This window comes from Narcine bancroftii, chromosome 4 (genome assembly GCF_036971445.1).
Source record: "Narcine bancroftii isolate sNarBan1 chromosome 4, sNarBan1.hap1, whole genome shotgun sequence".
NCBI lineage: Eukaryota > Metazoa > Chordata > Chondrichthyes > Torpediniformes > Narcinidae > Narcine > Narcine bancroftii.
This window is the reverse complement of record NC_091472.1, coordinates 29,613,621-29,633,244: the sequence shown is the minus strand read 5'-3', so window position 1 is coordinate 29,633,244 and position 19,624 is coordinate 29,613,621. Positions and strand designations below refer to the sequence as shown.

General features: G+C 41.4%; 1 protein-coding gene across 1 annotated transcript in view; it reads right to left on the bottom strand.

The window, feature by feature from the left end:
• The window catches only part of LOC138762358 (formin-2-like), a 439,633-nt gene that overhangs the window by 147,903 nt on the left and 272,106 nt on the right, over window positions 1-19,624 (bottom strand). The window contains exons 12-13 of the mRNA XM_069936126.1: window positions 14,983-15,042; window positions 14,718-14,838 (exon numbers count right to left, since the gene is read on the bottom strand). Coding sequence (XP_069792227.1) covers window positions 14,718-14,838; window positions 14,983-15,042 — 181 coding nt within the window. The remainder of the gene's footprint in view (window positions 1-14,717; window positions 14,839-14,982; window positions 15,043-19,624) is intronic.

The following is a 19,624-nucleotide window of genomic DNA, read 5'->3' as shown; positions in this document are numbered from 1 at the left end:
CATCAACTCAGTATAGAAATTGGCCCTTCAATCACCACATCCATGCCAAGTGTCATCTATTAGCCATTGTGTTTAATGTGCTTTCAAATTCCACTCAAATATTCTACCAGTACCTCCAACATCATTGAGGACATGCATCTCAGATTTAATCAATCTTCTGGGTGAAAAAAATATACTTCCACAAATCCCACTCTGAATTTCCCACCCTCGCTTTAAATCTCCGCCCTCCATTTTCAGACACTTCTGCTCAGGGGATGTCTTTTCACCTACTATCCCATCTCTTCATCTTACGGTTGTCACAAGAATTTATGGAGTTGTGGACAGTGCAGAGGGATAACAAAGAATACAACATCACATAGGGTGTGAAAGGTTCAGGAAGAAGGCAGGAGAATGAAGTTGAGGGGAAGAATACACAAGCCATTATTCAAATGGTGGAAGAGAATGCATGGGCCAATTTGCTCAGATATCTAATGGTTTCTTAAAGGTCTTATCAATTACAGATATTGGCAGTGAAATGACGGATGGAGCTTAATCTGGATAAATGTGAACTGTTGCATTTTGGGATGTCAAATACAAGGTTCCATTATTGTAATGTAATACTACATTCAGAATGTAACATACATGAAATTCTTTTAATTTTTGTCTACTGTAAGGCAGACGGAGAGACACCACTTTGTCCAGCATCCCGCACAGAAACCTACAGTACCTGGTGTTCTTAGGCAGTCTCCTCTCCAAGTACTGACCAGTCCTGAGTCTGCTTAGCTTCTGAGACTAGACAATCTCAGGCTTATTCAAGCCATGAGGTGTTGTAGGACACTTCCAAGAATTTGAATGCAGATGATCAAGGCATTCAGGTCCTTGAAAGTGGCCACACAAGTAGATGGGGTGGTAAAAGCAGTATGTGGCATGATCATCTTCATTCAACCCAAAATTATCAACAGTCTCTTTCTCCAGTTGTGCCTAATGCTTCCTTTATCTTCCATTCACATTTGCAGCATCTGGAGTTTTTGCTTACTGCTAGAAATTAGACAGTAGACATAGTACTTTGAGAGAGCAGCTTTCATCCCCATTTCAGAACTGCCCAGGTGTCTCTAAATTCAACTCCTGCAATTCCTACATTACAACAAAAACTTCACTTGACCTATTTCATTGGTTTTCAGTAAACAAAGTACTTCAAAAGGGAAGTCTTTGCTGTACTGTTGACCTTAGAGCAGCTGATTTGCCCATTAGAGGGTTCCACAAACACCTTTGTGAAAGAAAAAGTAATTGTTTATTTTTCTCAGAGATGCTGGATGAACGATCAATATTGGGGCAGGTGCCATTTAGAAAATGACTGGGGAAAAAAAGTCGAGCTCTGACTGAAGATCTTATTGAGAAGATCCACCTCTTACAGTACAGCAGTCCCTTGCTAAGTCATTGAATTATTAACTTATTTCCTTGTTCACACGTGTCTGCAGTGGAAGTCAGGGACAAGCAAAGATACAATTAAGAGCAACAAGAAGTACTTAATATGTTGCAGATGGAAACCTCAGAGCAGATGCTGTGCTCAAACACGAGAGCTTTTTTAGATATCGGCATCTTTTGCAGACGCTTGTCATAATAAAGCCAAATGAAACTGAGGGGATAGTCTATCCCATGAATGTCAGAAATACCAATTCCACAATTAGTTTACTATGAAAATCTATTTGAGGGAGGTGCATTTTGTTCTCTTGTCCATCCTTATTCCCACATCTATCAAAATCCACAAGCTTTTAATGTATTCCATCTGATTAGGATGGCCCAAGGTGATTTACAGAGGAGATTTTTTTTTAAAATAAAGTCATTATTGGCTGCATCTCTGGGTAGCTCAAGTTCCTGTCTCACATCTCCAGTGACTTGGCTTCAATCCTGACTTCCTGTGCTCTATGGAATTGGACTGTGCTCCAGTTTTTTTCTACATCCCAAAGATACGCCATTTGGTAGGTTGATTTAAGACTGTAAATTGTGCTCATCTGACGAGAATGTGGCCAGAATAAAAATCGGATCAGTGTAAATGGGCATTTGATTGTTGGTGCACACTGGTAAGCCTAATTCCATGCTCTATAACAGGTGAGTAGAACCTGATGCAAGTGATATTCTTTTAATGAGCATTTTAATAGCTTCATTTTCAGAGAAAATCATGGGCACTTAAAAGATTAAAGGCTGTATATGAAACTCAAAGCAAGAAACACACACATGCACTGATTGGCTCAGTAAGATAACTGAAAGGATGCTAAATGAGCTGAAAATTGGAGAACCAAGATCGAGGATGCTGTCCTCAAAGAAGGTGGAAATGACAAGTTAATTAATTTAATATTCTGGTGCAGAATGTGACAGGAATAACACATCAACAGAGATTAGGTTTCCAAGAGCAAGTACTTTCATCTCGCATTAATTTGCAGATTCAGCCAAGAACTTCCCACACCGTGCCAGGCATTAAACAAGTGTATCAGGGAACTTTTGCAGTGAATATTTCAAGTAATCCAGAATGCACATTAGCTAGTTCTTTCCTGCTTTCAAAAGCTTGCGAAATTGGATTTTTTTTTTCTGTCACTCCAGTAGACAGGTGAATTAAAAACAAAAATATGTTGAGACAAAATTCAGAGCAGCCAAATGAGACCTTTCATTAAGATTGCTCATTTTGCATTCATGGGCTTTTGCAGGATTTTTTGACATAAATAAACTAAATAATTCCAAATATTTATATATAGTTATTTTACATTATCTGTATATGTATATATGTGATTATTGTGTGCTGTGTATTGTATATGTGTGTGCACTGTTTCGTCTCGTTCTGTGTAAAGGCAAATGATAGCAAACTTGAATTTGAACTAGTGCAGAACTCTCTACTGCGAAATCTTGGATTAGCAACATGGCACTCATCCCTTTGAACCTCCACTCTCATTAATTAGATCACTGCAGATCTGCTTAACTTCATTCAAATGAATTTCTCTTTTAATTCCTTTCAAACATTGCCTACTTAACATTTGTTTCAGATTTAAAGATCACTTGAACTACATCTTCCAATCTGTTTGCGAACTGTTACCTCGCCACCATCTCGAACAGCTTTGAGGCTGTGCCGAGTTGTCCTAATTAATCTCAACAATGGTGGATATTTCTTCTCCTCTAGTGGCGTAATGGGATGGCGGAAGTTGTCCAGGGGAGCAACCACTCCATCTGGGCACATTCTTCTGGGTCCATGAGTGGATCGGAAGTTCTGAAAACACAACAAACAATATTGTGGTCTCAAGGGCAAAAAGGAATTCAGAGAGAGCAGGTCCTTCAAGTGCCACCGATTCAGTTCAGATGTTGCCTTATGAAATATTCGCTCCTGTGCTGGTTTGGAAAGATTCTTGTGTTGGCTTCCAAGAAACAAACTCTTCCCACAAGGAAAGCTGGAATTGGGAGATGCGGAACAACTTGTGGACAGCAAGCATGGTCTCTTCCTGCGAGTCACGGCAAAGCAATCTGCAGCCCCAGGACATTCGTCAGGAGGAAAGCAGATACTCGTGCCAGAAGTGCCATTTCTTGGCCAGGATGTTACGTGAAAAAAAGTGACAAAACAGAAGACAGGATGCAACCGAGTGATCAGATGGAACTTGGCTCCATGTACTGAGACGTGGATTTCTCCACAAAATGAAATGGATGAGAGACATCAGCATCATCTAGCAGTGCACTGAGGACAAGTGCTAGCGAGTCTTGGTGGCAACCTCACCAAGATCACGAAGTAATGCATTTAGTTAAGATTTTATTCGATATTTTGAACTACATTATTTCAGGTAACTGTCCTTTTGTGCGCACATTAATTTCCTTTGTGCACTGGTAGCACAAGTGATCTTTAAATCTGAAACAAATGCTTGAATAGGGAAGACAACCACAGGATGAGGGAGCACATAGACAGGGAGCAGAGGTCGTGGCACCTTTTTTTATGTGCTCATTCCCCCTAACATTAGAACCTGGCTATGTCCATTCTCCACATCAAACGTCAGAATTAAATAAGTCTTTACTTCTATTTCAAAGCATACCCCTCCCCTTTTTCTGAGTCCACCCATCTCCAAACACCATCTCTGCTGCTCCTTCACCGGGATCCATCTGTAACTATTAACCCATCCTTGTTCCACCTATCATCTAACGTCCCCTTCCCATTAACTCTTTAATACTACTTCCCTTTGTCAATCCTGAGACAGGATTTCAACCCAAAACATCGACTGTTCGTTGCCTTCCATGGATGAATACTGCTGGACCCACTGATCTCCTCCAGCAGTTTGTTATTTGCTCTAGGCAACTATTCGTTGCCTTCCATGGATGAATACTGCTGGACCCACTGATCTCCTCCAGCAGTTTGTTATTTGCTCTAGGCAACTGTTCGTTGCCTTCCATGGATGAATACTGCTGGACCCACTGATCTCCTCCAGCAGTTTGTTATTTGCTCTAGGCAACTGTTCGTTGCCTTCCATGGATGAATACTGCTGGACCCACTGATCTCCTCCAGCAGTTTGTTATTTGCTCTAGGCAACTGTTCGTTGCCTTCCATGGATGAATACTGCTGGACCCACTGATCTCCTCCAGCAGTTTGTTATTTGCTCTAGGCAACTGTTCGTTGCCTTCCATGGATGAATACTGCTGGACCCACTGATCTCCTCCAGCAGTTTGTTATTTGCTCTAGGCAACTGTTCGTTGCCTTCCATGGATGAATACTGCTGGACCCACTGATCTCCTCCAGAAGTTTGTTATTTGCTCTAGGCAACTGTTCGTTGCCTTCCATGGATGAATACTGCTGGACCCACTGATCTCCTCCAGCAGTTTGTTATTTGCTCTAGGCAACTGTTCGTTGCCTTCCATGGATGAATACTGCTGGACCCACTGATCTCCTCCAGCAGTTTGTTATTTGCTCTAGGCAACTGTTCGTTGCCTTCCTTGGATGAATACTGCTGGACCCACTGATCTCCTCCAGCAGTTTGTTATTTGCTCTAGGCAACTGTTCGTTGCCTTCCATGGATGAATACTGCTGGACCCACTGATCTCCTCCAGCAGTTTGTTATTTGCTCTAGGCAACTGTTCGTTGCCTTCCATGGATGAATACTGCTGGACCCACTGATCTCCTCCAGCAGTTTGTTATTTGCTCTAGGCAACTGTTCGTTGCCTTCCATGGATGAATACTGCTGGACCCACTGATCTCCTCCAGAAGTTTGTTATTTGCTCTAGGCAACTGTTCGTTGCCTTCCATGGATGAATACTGCTGGACCCACTGATCTCCTCCAGAAGTTTGTTATTTGCTCTAGACAACTGTTCGTTGCCTTCCATGGATGAATACTGCTGGACCCACTGATCTCCTCCAGAAGTTTGTTATTTGCTCTAGGCAACTGTTCGTTGCCTTCCATGGATGAATACTGCTGGACCCACTGATCTCCTCCAGCAGTTTGTTATTTGCTCTAGGCAACTGTTCGTTGCCTTCCATGGATGAATACTGCTGGACCCACTGATCTCCTCCAGCAGTTTGTTATTTGCTCTAGGCAACTGTTCGTTGCCTTCCATGGATGAATACTGCTGGACCCACTGATCTCCTCCAGCAGTTTGTTATTTGCTCTAGGCAACTGTTCGTTGCCTTCCATGGATGAATACTGCTGGACCCACTGATCTCCTCCAGCAGTTTGTTATTTGCTCTAGGCAACTGTTCGTTGCCTTCCATGGATGAATACTGCTGGACCCACTGATCTCCTCCAGAAGTTTGTTATTTGCTCTAGGCAACTGTTCGTTGCCTTCCATGGATGAATACTGCTGGACCCACTGATCTCCTCCAGAAGTTTGTTATTTGCTCTAGGCAACTGTTCGTTGCCTTCCATGGATGAATACTGCTGGACCCACTGATCTCCTCCAGCAGTTTGTTATTTGCTCTAGGCAACTGTTCGTTGCCTTCCATGGATGAATACTGCTGGACCCACTGATCTCCTCCAGCAGTTTGTTATTTGCTCTAGGCAACTGTTCGTTGCCTTCCATGGATGAATACTGCTGGACCCACTGATCTCCTCCAGAAGTTTGTTATTTGCTCTAGGCAACTGTTCGTTGCCTTCCATGGATGAATACTGCTGGACCCACTGATCTCCTCCAGAAGTTTGTTATTTGCTCTAGGCAACTGTTCGTTGCCTTCCATGGATGAATACTGCTGGACCCACTGATCTCCTCCAGAAGTTTGTTATTTGCTCTAGATTACAGCAGCTACAGTTTCTTGTATCACTATCTGGATAGCTGTTCTTTATATTTTGGTCCTATAATTTATCACATCTTTTCGGTTGTTTTCAGATATCATCTCAATAGAAATGTTCGCATTCAGCTCCAATTCTCTTCAGGCATCCATTGGTTAAAATGACAAGAACAAATCAGATGAAGAACTGTAAGGGAAATACTCGTGTGAAACTTGCATATTTTCAACAGACTGGGATCCAGATTATTCTTGCAGCAGACTTAATAGGTTGATACCAGCTACAATCCATTGGACATGCTGGCCTGGAATTTACTATTACAACAATTAAACTGTTAGCAGGAGCTGTCATTTGGACAGAAAGTGACAGCAAGTCTGATGTCCTTATATGCAGAATTCTACACTAAGCTGTTAGTACTAACCCAATCCTTCACATTGATGCAGTCTTTGCCAAGAAAGTCAACCTAAAAAATATCAATAGCATTGGAGTCTGATTTCTTCAAGTATTTCAAAGCTGAAAGGGTTGTAATGTAATAAAAATAATTACTTTTGTTTGCAGACCTCAATTCTGTCTTCTACCTTAATCCTATGTGAATGTGCTAGATGTTTTTGTCAAATTTAATGTTTAATAGACAACTAAAAAGCCCATTTTTATGGATGCTTTCTGAATACTTCAATTTCCCTGGCTGCTCAACTGATGCTGCTATCATTGTTGCCAAATGCTGCAGACCAAGGTGCCCAGTAACAGCTCACACCAGGAACAGCAAAATCCTCAAAGGTGCTTTGAATTTTTGAGGTCATGCTTCCCTTGGACCAGTGAAGTCCTTCATTGAATTTCTCATACAGATGGAGGGTGCAATAGTTAGATCTAAAACTAGTGTATTATGCTTGAATAGGGAAGACAACAACAGGATGAGGGAGGAATTGGTCAGTGTGGACTTGGGGCACAAGCGAGTTGGCTGAACAGTTGAGGAACAGTGGAAGACTTTCAAAGAGATTTTTCACAGTGCTCAACAAAAATATATTCATAAAAATCAGGGCAATGAGAGAGGGAAGAGTTAACTAAAAAAAATAAGTATAAAATTAAAAGCTCACATGTACAAAGTAGACAAGAGTAGTGGGAAACTGAAGGATTGGAGAAAACAATAAAAGGCAACAATTTACAACTAAATGAGAAATAAGGAAAGGGAAGAAGGATTATGATGGGAAATTAGCACAAAATATAAAAGCAGATAGCAAACTTTTTTTATAAATATATAAAATGGAAGAGGTTGACTAAATTCAACATAGGACCCTTGGAAGATGAGAAAGGGAGCTTGATATTGAGTAATGACAAATTGGCTGAGGCATTGAACAGATATTTTGTGTCAGTCTTCTCAGTGGAAGACATGTCCAGCATGTCAAAGAGTAGTGACAGGGATTCAAAGGCCTCCATAAAATAATTGTTACAGAAGAGATAGTGATGAGCAAACAAATGAGACCGAAAGCAAACAAATCCCCTGGTCCTGATGTGATGCATCGGTAGTCATCTACCAAAATTCTCTGGATTCTGGGCAGATTGAAAGACAGAAAATGTCACGTCCCTTTATAAAAAGGGATGTGGGCAGAAGATGGGCAACTATCGGCAAGTTAGCTTAACATTTGTAGTCGGGAAAATGCTTGAAGCTGTCATTAAGGATGAAATAGCGAGACATTTAGAACAATGGGGGTTCCATCAGGCAGACACAGCATGGATTAAGAAAGGACAGGTCTTGTTTGACAAACTTGCTAGAGTTCTTGGAGGATATAAGGGGTGTGTTTGATAGAAGGGGAACAGGTTGATTTTGTATATTTGGATTTCCAGAAGGCGTTTGATAAGGTGCCACACAAGAAGCTTAACAATAAGATACAGATGAATGGAGCCAGAGGAAAGGATTGGTTAACTGATAGAAGGTAGAGAGTTGGGATAAATGGGTATTTTTTCTGATTGACAGATTGTACGTGGGGTGCCACAGGGGTTGGTGCTAGTCCTTCAGCTGTTCACCATTTACAATTATGATCTGGAAGAGGGGACAGAGTGTAGTATAGCCAAGTTTGAAGATGATATGAAATTGAGTGGAAAAGCTAAATGTACAGCAGATGTGGAGAGGGTGCAGAAGGATATAGTTAAGTTAGGTGAGTGGGCAAACGTCTAGCAAGTGGAGCCTAATGTTAGTAAATGCAAGGACATCCTCTTTGGTAGGAAAAAATAGAAGAGCAGATTATTATTTAAATGGTGAAAAACTGCAGCATGCTGTAGTGCAGAAGGACTTGGGAGTGCTTGGGCAATGATCGGAAAAAGTTGGGTTGCAGGTACAACAGATCATTAAGGTAAATGGAACGTTGGCTTTCATTGCTAGAGGAATTGAATTCAAGAGCAGGGTGGTCATGCTACAACTGGACAAGGTACTGGTGAGGTCGCACCTGGAGAACTGTGAACAGTTCTGGCCTCCATACTTGAGGAAGGATATACTAGCCTCAGAGGCGGTCCAGAGCAGGATCACCAGGTTGATCCTGGAGATGAGAGGGTTGACTTAAGAGGAGAGACTAAATCATCTGGGATTAAACTTAGTCGAATTCAGAAGAATTAAAGGAGATCTTATAGAAACATCTCTCTTTGGCTTGGCTTCGCGGACGAAGATTTATGGAGGGGGTAAATGTCCACGTCAGCTGCAGGCTCGTTTGTGGCTGACAAGTCTGATGCGGGACAGGCAGACACGGTTGCAGGGGAAAATTGGTGGGTTGGGGTTGGGTGTTGGGTTTTTCCTCCTTTGCCTTTTGTCAGTGAGGTGGGCTCTGCGGTCTTCTTCAAAGGAGGTTGCTGCCCGCCAAACTGTGAGGCGCCAAGATGCACGGTTTGAGGCGATATCAGCCCACTGGCGGTGGTTAATGTGGCAGGCACCAAGAGATTTCTTTAGGCAGTCTTTGTACCTCTTCTTTGGTGCACCTCTGTCACGGTGGCCAGTGGAGAGCTCGCCATATAACACGATCTTGGGAAGGCGATGGTCCTCCATTCTGGAGACGTGACCCACCCAGCGCAGCTGGATCTTCATCAGCGTGGACTCGATGCTGTCGGCCTCTGCCATCTCGAGTACTTCGATGTTAGGGATGAAAGCCCTCCAATGAATGTTGAGGATGGAGCGGAGACAACGCTGGTGGAAGCGTTCTAGGAGCCATATAAAAGGGATAGATAAGGTGGAGGCAGGAAAATTGTTTTCACTGGTAGGTGAGACCAGAATTAGGGGGACACAGATTCAGGGGAGTAGATTTAAGACAGAGATGAGGAAAAACTGTTTTTCCCAAAGAGTAGTGAATCTGTGGAATTTTCTATTCAGGGAAGCAGCTAAGGTTACTTCATTGAACATATTTAAGGTTCAATGTTAAGGTTAGATTTTAACACAAAAATAGGAATTAAGGGATAATGGGGAAAAGGCAGGTGGAGTTGAGTCAATGATCAGATCAGCCAAGATCTTATTGAATGGCAGAGCGTGCTCAATGGCCCAGATGGCCTACTCTTGCTCCAATTTCTTATATTCTTATTCCCCATTTAACATGTCAGTCATTAGGAACAAATGCAACACCTACAAACAGGTGCATCTTAAAATTAACACTGACCATTGAAGAATGGACAAAATCAAGATTATACCAATTCCACTTTTCAGACTTCACACGTCTTGAACTCAGTTACCTTTGAATATCTGGCTCAAAATGAACAGTTATTGCTGAACAGACTTTTAATATTTGTGCACAATTCAGTTCTTTCAATCATCTAAATTTTTTAGTGTGCATGTGGAGGCAAAATTCTCCCTGGAGCTAAAGCTTGAACAATCAATATTTTAGATTAGAGTGGGCCAATTTTCTGATATTGTAAAATGAATTGCATTCAAATTGCAACAATGATTTTTTGGAAGTGTTTCATCTTTTTCCTTGCAATCCACCACTTTGTTTTGGAATGGAGATTGGAGGAGCTGGGGGAGGATCAAGGTTGTTGGATTTACAAGTCACTGAAATTTGAAAAGCCCTTGTTGGCTGTCTTCAAAGATTGGTGTTCTCAAAACATCTCTCCGCAGGTTGAGTTGATTCAAGTCATGTGCTGAATGCTGGAATTTGCAGCGTAGAATGGAGCCAGAGCAAAAGCCATCATTTGCTATGACTGCCTTGAGGAAGGCTGCTGACAGCTGTGGAAGATCAAAAGCAGATCAGGTTGCTACACAAACTACATGCCGCATGCCTCAAAAAAGAGCAAGATCAGGCATCCACAAAACCATGAAACAGTGTTGCTGGAAGATCAACCTGGTACATGCAATAATATAATTCTGTTCCTCTGTCCATTGTTACCTATCAAATTCTGAATCTATTCCCAAGAGAAATTTTCATGTGATTGTGGCAACTGAAAGATGTGGAAGGGCCACCTCAGCAACTCACTCATTCACTTTCTCTTGTAAGTAACACAGACTATTTAAATCCTAACATTCACAACCACTAATTAAAAAGAATCTCCACTTGAAGCAATGTTGATGTATGGATAATCTTTGTTCTACTTCAAATAGAGTAGCCCTGAAAATGACAAAAGTCAATCAAAATCCTGATTTGACAATAGCACAATCCACTTTTAAATACTTTGTTGCAGCCCACAGCCTACTCCTTGGGCCGTCAAATGCAGTGACTGGCAAAACATCGTGCAGGCTAAAACACCCATTTCCATAGGCCGCCAGCAGAGTGGTGAAAATGGCCAATCACCGCCGATAGATCGCAGGGGGCCCAATCTGGGCTTAGGCGTCCGAGGCAACCAATTGGCAGCCAGTCCGCTCAAGACACGCTGACTATAAAAGGAAGAGCTGCCTCTGAATAAACTCAGTGTCGAATACACTCTACTGGTGTGTGTGTCTTTCTTATGCGGATTCGAGCTACAGCCTTAGGGCTCTAACCAAGAGCGATAATCTCGCTTTAGCCGTAGTGACCTCACTACAATTTCCCAGTTTAAATACTTCCCAGTATTTAATTTTTCAGACTCAGGAAAGAAACTGAAGTTATTGAAAGTATTTTCCCATAGTTGTAGCATGTCAATAATGAGCTATACCTGTACAATACAGACAAATGTATCCTAATTATTCACTTGTTTGAAAGCTGAAACATGTTCGCTCTCGATACCATTGTTTCATGAATTTTGCATTTATTTTACAAACACAAGGAGGCGGCAAGGCCAATTGCAAGATTTTTTTTCCTTCTCTTTGGCCTTGCATTTATATACTTCCTCAAAAGCCACACTACTAAGAAATTGCAAATAAATGAGCATTGGTTATAATGCTCATTTAATTTACTGCAGGGCACCATATTTTTTTCAGTATAACTGGACAAATCCATGCATTAAATAAAGGTTGTGTTCATTCATTCCATGCCAGGAATTAAAATGATGTGAGGTAATGGTAGAACATGGTACTGCGGGCATGGTCAGGAATGTCCTGACTGGGCAGGGCAGGCTGGCCTGTCTTCTGTATATGTAGCCCCTCCCCATAGGAAAAAATGCCTTTGTCTTTGCTCTGGCCACCACACTAAATCAAGCAGGCAGGATAGTGGCATTTTTTTTCCAGGACCCTTCAAGGCCCCGAACGCAGGCACTCTGGCATCAAGAAGGAGACACAAGCTATAGCAGAGGCCATGCGCCATTGGAGGTACTACTTGGCCGGCAGCCCATTTACCCTGCTGACAGGCTAGAGAGCCATTGCTTTTAACAATAAACAGTGGGGTAAAATCAAAAATGACAAGATCATGAGGTAGAGAATTGAGCTGTCCATCAAAAATTATGAGATCTTGTACCAGCCGGGCAAGCTTAATGAGCCACCCAATGTCCTGTCCAGGGAACTACGCCAGGGTGCAAATTGATCACCTCCATGATAGCCACTGATACCCCAGGCTCACAAGGCTCTACCATTTTGTGAGGGCCTGTAACCACCCCTACTCATTGGAGGAAATCAGGGAGCTGATTGACAATTGCCTAGTCTGTGTGGAATGCAAGCCACAATTTTACAGACCAGAGAGAGCCCAACTCATGAAGGCCACTCGCCCTTTCGAACGTCTAAGCATCTAAGCCCCTCCCATCCACGAGTTGGAACATCTACTTCCTGAGCATCGTGGAAGAGTACTCACGTTTCCCATTCGCCATCCCCTGGCCCAACATGACCACATCCATGGTCATTAAAGCACTCTGCACTCTGTTTGGATACCCCAGTTATATTCATAGCAACCGGAGATGTGCCTTCCTGAGTGAGAAGTTGTGGAAATACTTCCTTTCAAGGGGCATAGCTACAAGCAGAACCACCAGCTACAACCCCCGCAGGAACGGGCAGGTGGAGAGAGAGAGAATGGTACGATCCGGAAGGCAGTTCTTTTGGGCCTCAAGTCAAAAGGGATGCCTATATCCCAGTGGCAAGAGGTCCTTCCAGAAGCGCTGCATGCCGCCAGGTCCCTACTTTGCACAGCAACCAACGCAAAGCCACATGAAAAATTTCTCTCCTTCCCTAGGAAGTCAGCATTGGGAACTACATTGCTGGTCTGGCTGATGACCCTGGGGCCGGTGCTTCTCCAGAAGCATATTAGTACACACAAGGTAGACCCACTGGTTGAGGAAGGGCACCTCCTGCAGGCGAACCCCCAGTACGCACTACTAAGGTACCTGGACAGAACGATACAGTGTCCATCCAGGATCTGGCACAAGCGGGGCTTCGACACAGAAGGTGCACCCGATAACCCTAGGCAGTGACCAGTCGGCCCCAGGAATCACCCTGACAGACAAAGTAGTGATCACACCTCCAACACAGCCCCGTGTGTTCCCCTCCACTGGAGTGTTTCTCCCCCACACCCACTCTCCCCACCCCCTAAAGACCCAGTAGACACAGACATTGTTCAGCTCTCCAACACCCAGCCGAGCGAACAAGCCACTGTTCCACTAGAACCAACGACACAGCCAGCAGTACTTCGGTGATCTCAGCGACAAATAAAACCACCAGTGCGGCTGAAACTTTGAACTGTATGGACATTGCCCCGCATCATCCCACAGGACTTCATTCAAAAAAAGGAGTGAATGTGGTGGAACACAGTACTGCGGGCATGTCATCACTGGGCTGGGCAGGTTGGACTACCTTCTGTACCCCCTCCCCATAAGATCTCCTAATAAAGGACGAGAGCCCTAGTATCCTCCCTCATACCTCCCTTGGACATGAGCCAGCAGCATGTAGAGACACGTCTGGGACTTCTGATCAATAAAGCCTTTGACTCTTGCCTACACTCACTGAAGATGATCATTGTCTCAAATCCACCTTTGTATCTAAATGCCCACCACGCTTAATTCCTCTAGCATATAAATAATTTGCTCAACTGTGCGCAGTCCAAAACTCTGCATTCTCCCTGTTTGCTAGAAATTACACTGATGTAAGGTCACATATTACACACTCCACTTTGGAAAATTTTCCTCATTTATTTCAATCAGGTGTGAGAGACTGATAGCAAGGTCTTGATGCTTGATGGAACCAACACCACTGTAAGTTAGCTTTCCTATCCACTTACAAAGGACAAAGTAAATTAATTCCACTGTAAACACTGTCTATATCAATAAATATCCAATTGGCAGCTGAGGACTACATTAAAAAAAAATCTTCCATCACCTAGCCATGATACCGTGATACAGCTATTCATCAATTTAAGGGAATCATTTCTGAAAAGGGTTCTATTTGGCATAATTTCATAGTTCTAAAAGAGTGGACATATTCACTGTGCTTTGGTACAGTTTATTCCTATGCAGAAATAAAAGCATAACACACACTTTATTTCTTTGTACATTTAAAGATAATAACTATAACTGTTAGGCAAGCTGTGATTTTGTGAGATAGCATGAGTTATAATATTGACTTTTCACAAATAGTGTGAACATTTACACTTTGACCTTGTGAGGACAATTAATGTCAACTAAACCATGAAAGCCAATAATGCACTTTTCATGAACTTTGACAACAGAATGTTTGGAATTGCCTAAAAGTACCTTTGAAGATCATATACTGTTTTGATACATGAAATCTAGAAACCAATTAGCAAACATCAAATTGTCAAAATAACTATTTAAGTAGTGCAAATTAATTGATTAACACTGGGGAGGATGTTGGGGATAAAACTCAGTAGGTCAGGATCTTTTATAGCTACCAAAGGAAGCTAACAGAGCCTCAAACCTGAAACAGGCTCCATCTAATTGTAGTGTATGCTCAGTACAGTTTCAAAGTGTCATCCAAGATAATCTTCTCAATTCCTAAAAGAAGGATTTGAATGATAACCTTTGACTCAAGGGCAAGACAGTTTTAATAATAGCAAGGGGTGACAAATTGAAATGTTATGATCACTGTTAAATTAGAAGGGATTTTTTTTCCACAAAGCACTCAAATATCACTGAAAATAGTGGACGTCCACAGACAACCTGAAAATGGGAAGATTTTACCTTTCAAGTCCTTCTTCATTTTACGGAAGTCCTTCTCAAAGTCCTCAAATTTCATCTGTGAAGCTTGAAATAAGTCTTGGGGTTCTGGCAAGGGGTAAATACTTTGTTCTGTACCTGCATCCTGAGAAAAAATAGTTGGAGAATTTTTAACTTGCATCCCTTCAACATTACGCTATATCAAAGCTAATAAAAGAGTTACTTTTAAACTTAAAGAAGAAACAATTAGCAAAAGGTATAAAATTATTCAGAAGTATTAAAAACGTACCTTATCAAAATTACGCAGATAATATGATACCAGGTAAAAGAGGAGGTTAATACTGTTGTCCTAAAAACATAAGAGAAATCTCATTACATACTTCAATTACTGCGGCATGCTTAGAAATTAATGATTATTTTCAAATCACTCTAGGAGCATTTCTTAACCTGCCAAGACTTTGTCAGCTACACTTTCATTGATCACACAAGCCAGCAAGATTAGCTGGCCTTGATATTCCTGTGAATTCCCTCATGTTGCATTTGAATTGAGAACAGACTTGAAGAAAATGATTAAAAAAATCAAATGTGCCCACTTCTTGCAATGCAGCTAGTTTCTATGTGTTGACCCCAATGAAGCTGCCATCTCCAAACTATTCTTATGTCTAAAATGTACTCCTTTCATTAAAAGCTTATTAATTTTAACAAAACTGAAGTAATGGATGGAGCTCAAAGTAGTGTGAATACTGTATATGTTGGTTTATAGGGCCACTCGTGTACAGGATCACCCTGGGATTTCCACCTAAAATGTTGATTTTGAGTAATACCCATTATATAAGACACCCACACCACCCACCCCCCCCAAAAAAAATCTGGAATTTACCACTAAGAGTGAATGCTGTTAAAAGCAAACCACAATATTTTAATACCAAAATAAACCACCATTGGCTCCCGTAACAGGTTGTTTAAAGTACATAGCTGACGGCAGTCAGATTGGGCAGATGGACACTTCAGGGAGCACTGAGATTTTGTTGAGAACTAACAGGACACATGCAAGAGTGCATCGGAGCCGGTGGGAAGATGGCAGTGTTGAGACTTCACAGCCAAGGTTCAGATTTTATACTTTGCGTGTAACACTGCCTGGATTTTGAGGTGACATTTTTAAGTTTCATGGATTGTCCGAAATGCCGGCATACAAGGTAACAAGTTTATCTTGCCTAACTTTTGGCAACATCAGGACACTATTTAGACCACTTGATTTAGGTCTAATGCCTTGAGGGATTGCACAATGGGAGAGGGAAGCAGAGATGAATGGACTACGCCAGCGGTTCTCAACCTTTTTCTTTCCACTTACATACCACCTTAAGTCATCCCTAAGCCATCAGTGCTCTGTGATTAGTCAAGGATTGCTTAAGGTGGTATGTGAGTGGGAAGGGAAGGCTGAGAATCACTGCTCTAGACCCAATTGTTACTGAAATATTTTGCTTGAGAAAAATTGGCCCATTTCCTTTGGAGTTCTGAAACCAAGCACATCACAAGTCAATGAGGTACGATTAAAACTGTGGTTTTCAAACTTTTTCTTTCCACACAGATACTGCCTTAAGCCATCCCTGACTAATCACAGAGCACTGATGGCACAGGGAATACTTAAAATGGAATGTGAGTGGAAAGAAAAAGGTTGGGAACCACTGACTATGCATTTCTTCCATGTTCCAGTCCCACTTGGACTGGCAGCGAAGTGCATGAAGTAGGGTCATGAACTATAGGGGAAATAAGTGCACAAATTCCTTGTGGTCCACAATCCCTGCAACTTGTAGAACACAAGCCTACAGAGAGGACTCTCTCTTCAAGAGTAAATATCATCTCTGGATCAGAGAAAAGAGACCCAGGCCATTTTAAAACAATTCGGAGAATAAAATGCTTAGATGCTGGAAAATCTGGGAAAAAAACAGCAAGATGTTTAAAATGGATGCAGGGAGAGTTTGCAGAGACTGGAGAAAAGAAATAATTCTAGTGGAGGAAGTCAGAGAGTCAAGCAGAACCACCAGGAGAACAAGAACTGATGCTTCCGGTAAGAACCCGTCAAGACGGAGTGCAGATGGGAGACAGCCAGTATGCTCTAAGTACTCAGCGCACCAAGCAGCGTCTGCAAACAGAGAGTTGGGTGTCTGGTCATTGATCTTTCCAATAATAATTCAATCTGTATGAGCACAAAAAAAACCCCATTTGATAATTCTTTGCATTTAATGCTGCAATTAATTGTTTAAAAACAAGTCAGAATCAGGATTTATTGTCATGAACAAGTCATGGAATTCAGTGTTCTGCAACAGCGTCATCATGCAAGCATACATATTATAACCATCTTACAACGTTACTACAAAAAATAACAACATTAAGAGTGCACGAAAAGTAAAGCCGTGTCATTGGTTCCTTGATTATTCAGGAACCTGATGGCAGCGGGGAAGAAGCTGTCCTTGTGCATCGTCTTTAGGCTCCTGTACCTTTTCCCTGATGGTAGCAGAGTGAAAAGGACATGGCCTGGGTGGTGGGGGTCTTTGAGGATAGAGGCTACTTTCCCCACCACCCCCCCCCACACATATTTTATCAAGAATACCTTTTGGGGAAAGGAGAAGTTCTGATAAATCACTGCACTTTTTTCCCCTCCATTGCTCACGTCTAAATGCTTGCAATATTCATTTGGTTTACGACTGACAAGGAGTGGTTGGAGATAGTGTGCAGGAGGGAAGCCTTCTATACTGGAATCATTAACCGAGAAGTGCTTTAGTGCAGCTGCTATTCCAACTATTCATGTTAGTTTGGCTCCCACACCGTCAAGGAGTATTAACTCTTCTAATCCCTCAGATGATTGGGATTCACTGTTTAAAGTAAACAAAATAATCTCAAAATTAATTTCAAGGCTCATACTTTAAGTCATAAAATTAAGTTCAACAATTTAAACTTTTCCTGTTTGTCAAAGGATGGAGGAGACAGCATATTGCTCTTGAAAAACATCAGTAAAGAACACTCAACCCAAGATTTAAAATATGAACACACAAGGACACGTATATGAAGTATAAATCGAAAAAGAAAATATGAATGACAAATAGAAAATGAAAATTTAATTTTCAAATAGAAAGAATTTGCACTTTTTGAAGTTAAGTATTTGATTAAAGTTCAGGCACTTAAGAAGAAATCATAAAACAATTTGGCTAGGCAGAAATTAAAAGAAAGGAATAGGGACAAGGTCCTACAACACAAATGTAGGGAACTGAACTACAGGTAAAATAAACAAAACTTCTAGGGTTGTAATTTCTGGACTTGTTCTGGTAGCGCTTATAATGAATATAGGAAATGACCCAAGTTAGATGACTGTGTGGATGTATAGGTGAGAAAGCATTAGGTATCTGGATTTTGGGGGAAAGTTGTGATCTGTAGCTGTAGTACTTGACTGAATGGGTTCAACATATTAACATCCTTAAGATGCTTACAAATGCAATTGGGGAGGGTATAAATTAATGTGGCAGGATATAAAATAGATGGACAGTTGAGGGGATTGACACAGTGGGGGAAAGAACATGCAGTTAAATGTAGAAGGAAATTTAACAATTCAACAGGCAAAACAGGCATTAATGTATTAAGACATATACAAGGCTAAATTATGTGAATACAAAAAGAGAAACAGAGCTCTGATCAGCACAGAGAAAGATCTGTTTGCTATCAAAGATAGTAAAAATACCAGGAATGGAAATAACATCACAGGGTGAAAAATCTTCAGGTATGATTTGGACGGATGTGGAGAATAAATGAGGCCATATGGCCAAGCTTTGGAACAAACAAAACTATGATCATCTTGTAAGGTGTGCTCTGCAGGCCTCCTTAGCATCAGTAGGAGATAGGGTATACGTAGATTGGCCAGTAATATGTAAAGGCTATTGTCGGTGAAGATTTCAATTTTCTCAACATTAACTGGGATTGTTTTGGTGTGAAAGTAGGCGAGGAAGTGAGATTTTAATTAAAAAAAGTTCATTATAGAGCGAGCAGGATTTTTTTTAAAACAAAGTGCATTCAGGAGAGCTTTTTGAGACAGTACATAGATGATCTTATGGCAGCACTGGATATAATCTTGCGAATGTCGCTGTGCAAATGGGAAACTGGGATGGTGACCAGAAGATATGAAAAGAGAAATGCCTGGAAATGAAAGTTTTATATTTTGAGAAGTTTTATTTCAAATAATAAGACCAGACAAATCTAGAGAGGGAGCAGGTACCTGCAGTAGGAATCATTCAAATGTGAAATAACAAAAGCTCAGGTCTAAAATGTTCAGAAAAGAATGATAGGTAAGAATAGCAAATCTAAGGAATCATGGATGCCAAAGAACATTGTAGGTTTGATTTTAAATAAAGCATGTGGTTGGGTGGAGAAATGAAAACAATGGAGAGCCTTCATATGTATAAAAAGTGAAGTGAGGTACATAAGGAAATTAGGAGGGTAAAGAGTGAGGACAAAATATCACTGAACTAGTTCTGTTTGTTGCATATGTGATTTGAATAAGAATGCAGAAGATATCAGCAGTAAGAGTACAGATGACATAAAAATTGTAATGTTATTTTTAGCATGGAGGATAATCTTAGGCTGCAAGGTGTCATTGATTGGTTGGAAATATGGATGTTATATAGTCAGGATAATGTGAACTATTTTGTAAGCACATAAGAACACACCCTTCTCACTGTAGTAACTGTAGTTCACCACTGTGGGGCCTATGTATATGTATACATGTGTGTGAACAGTTTCCTGAGATGGTGCATCAGTAAGTAAAGTCTCTTTTGTTATTTGAATCTTGCATCTCCAAGTTATTTAAGAAGCTTCCCAAGTTACTCCAGACATAACTATAGGCAACCAAGGTCAGAGAGGGTCAAGTATGAGAGAATGCACTT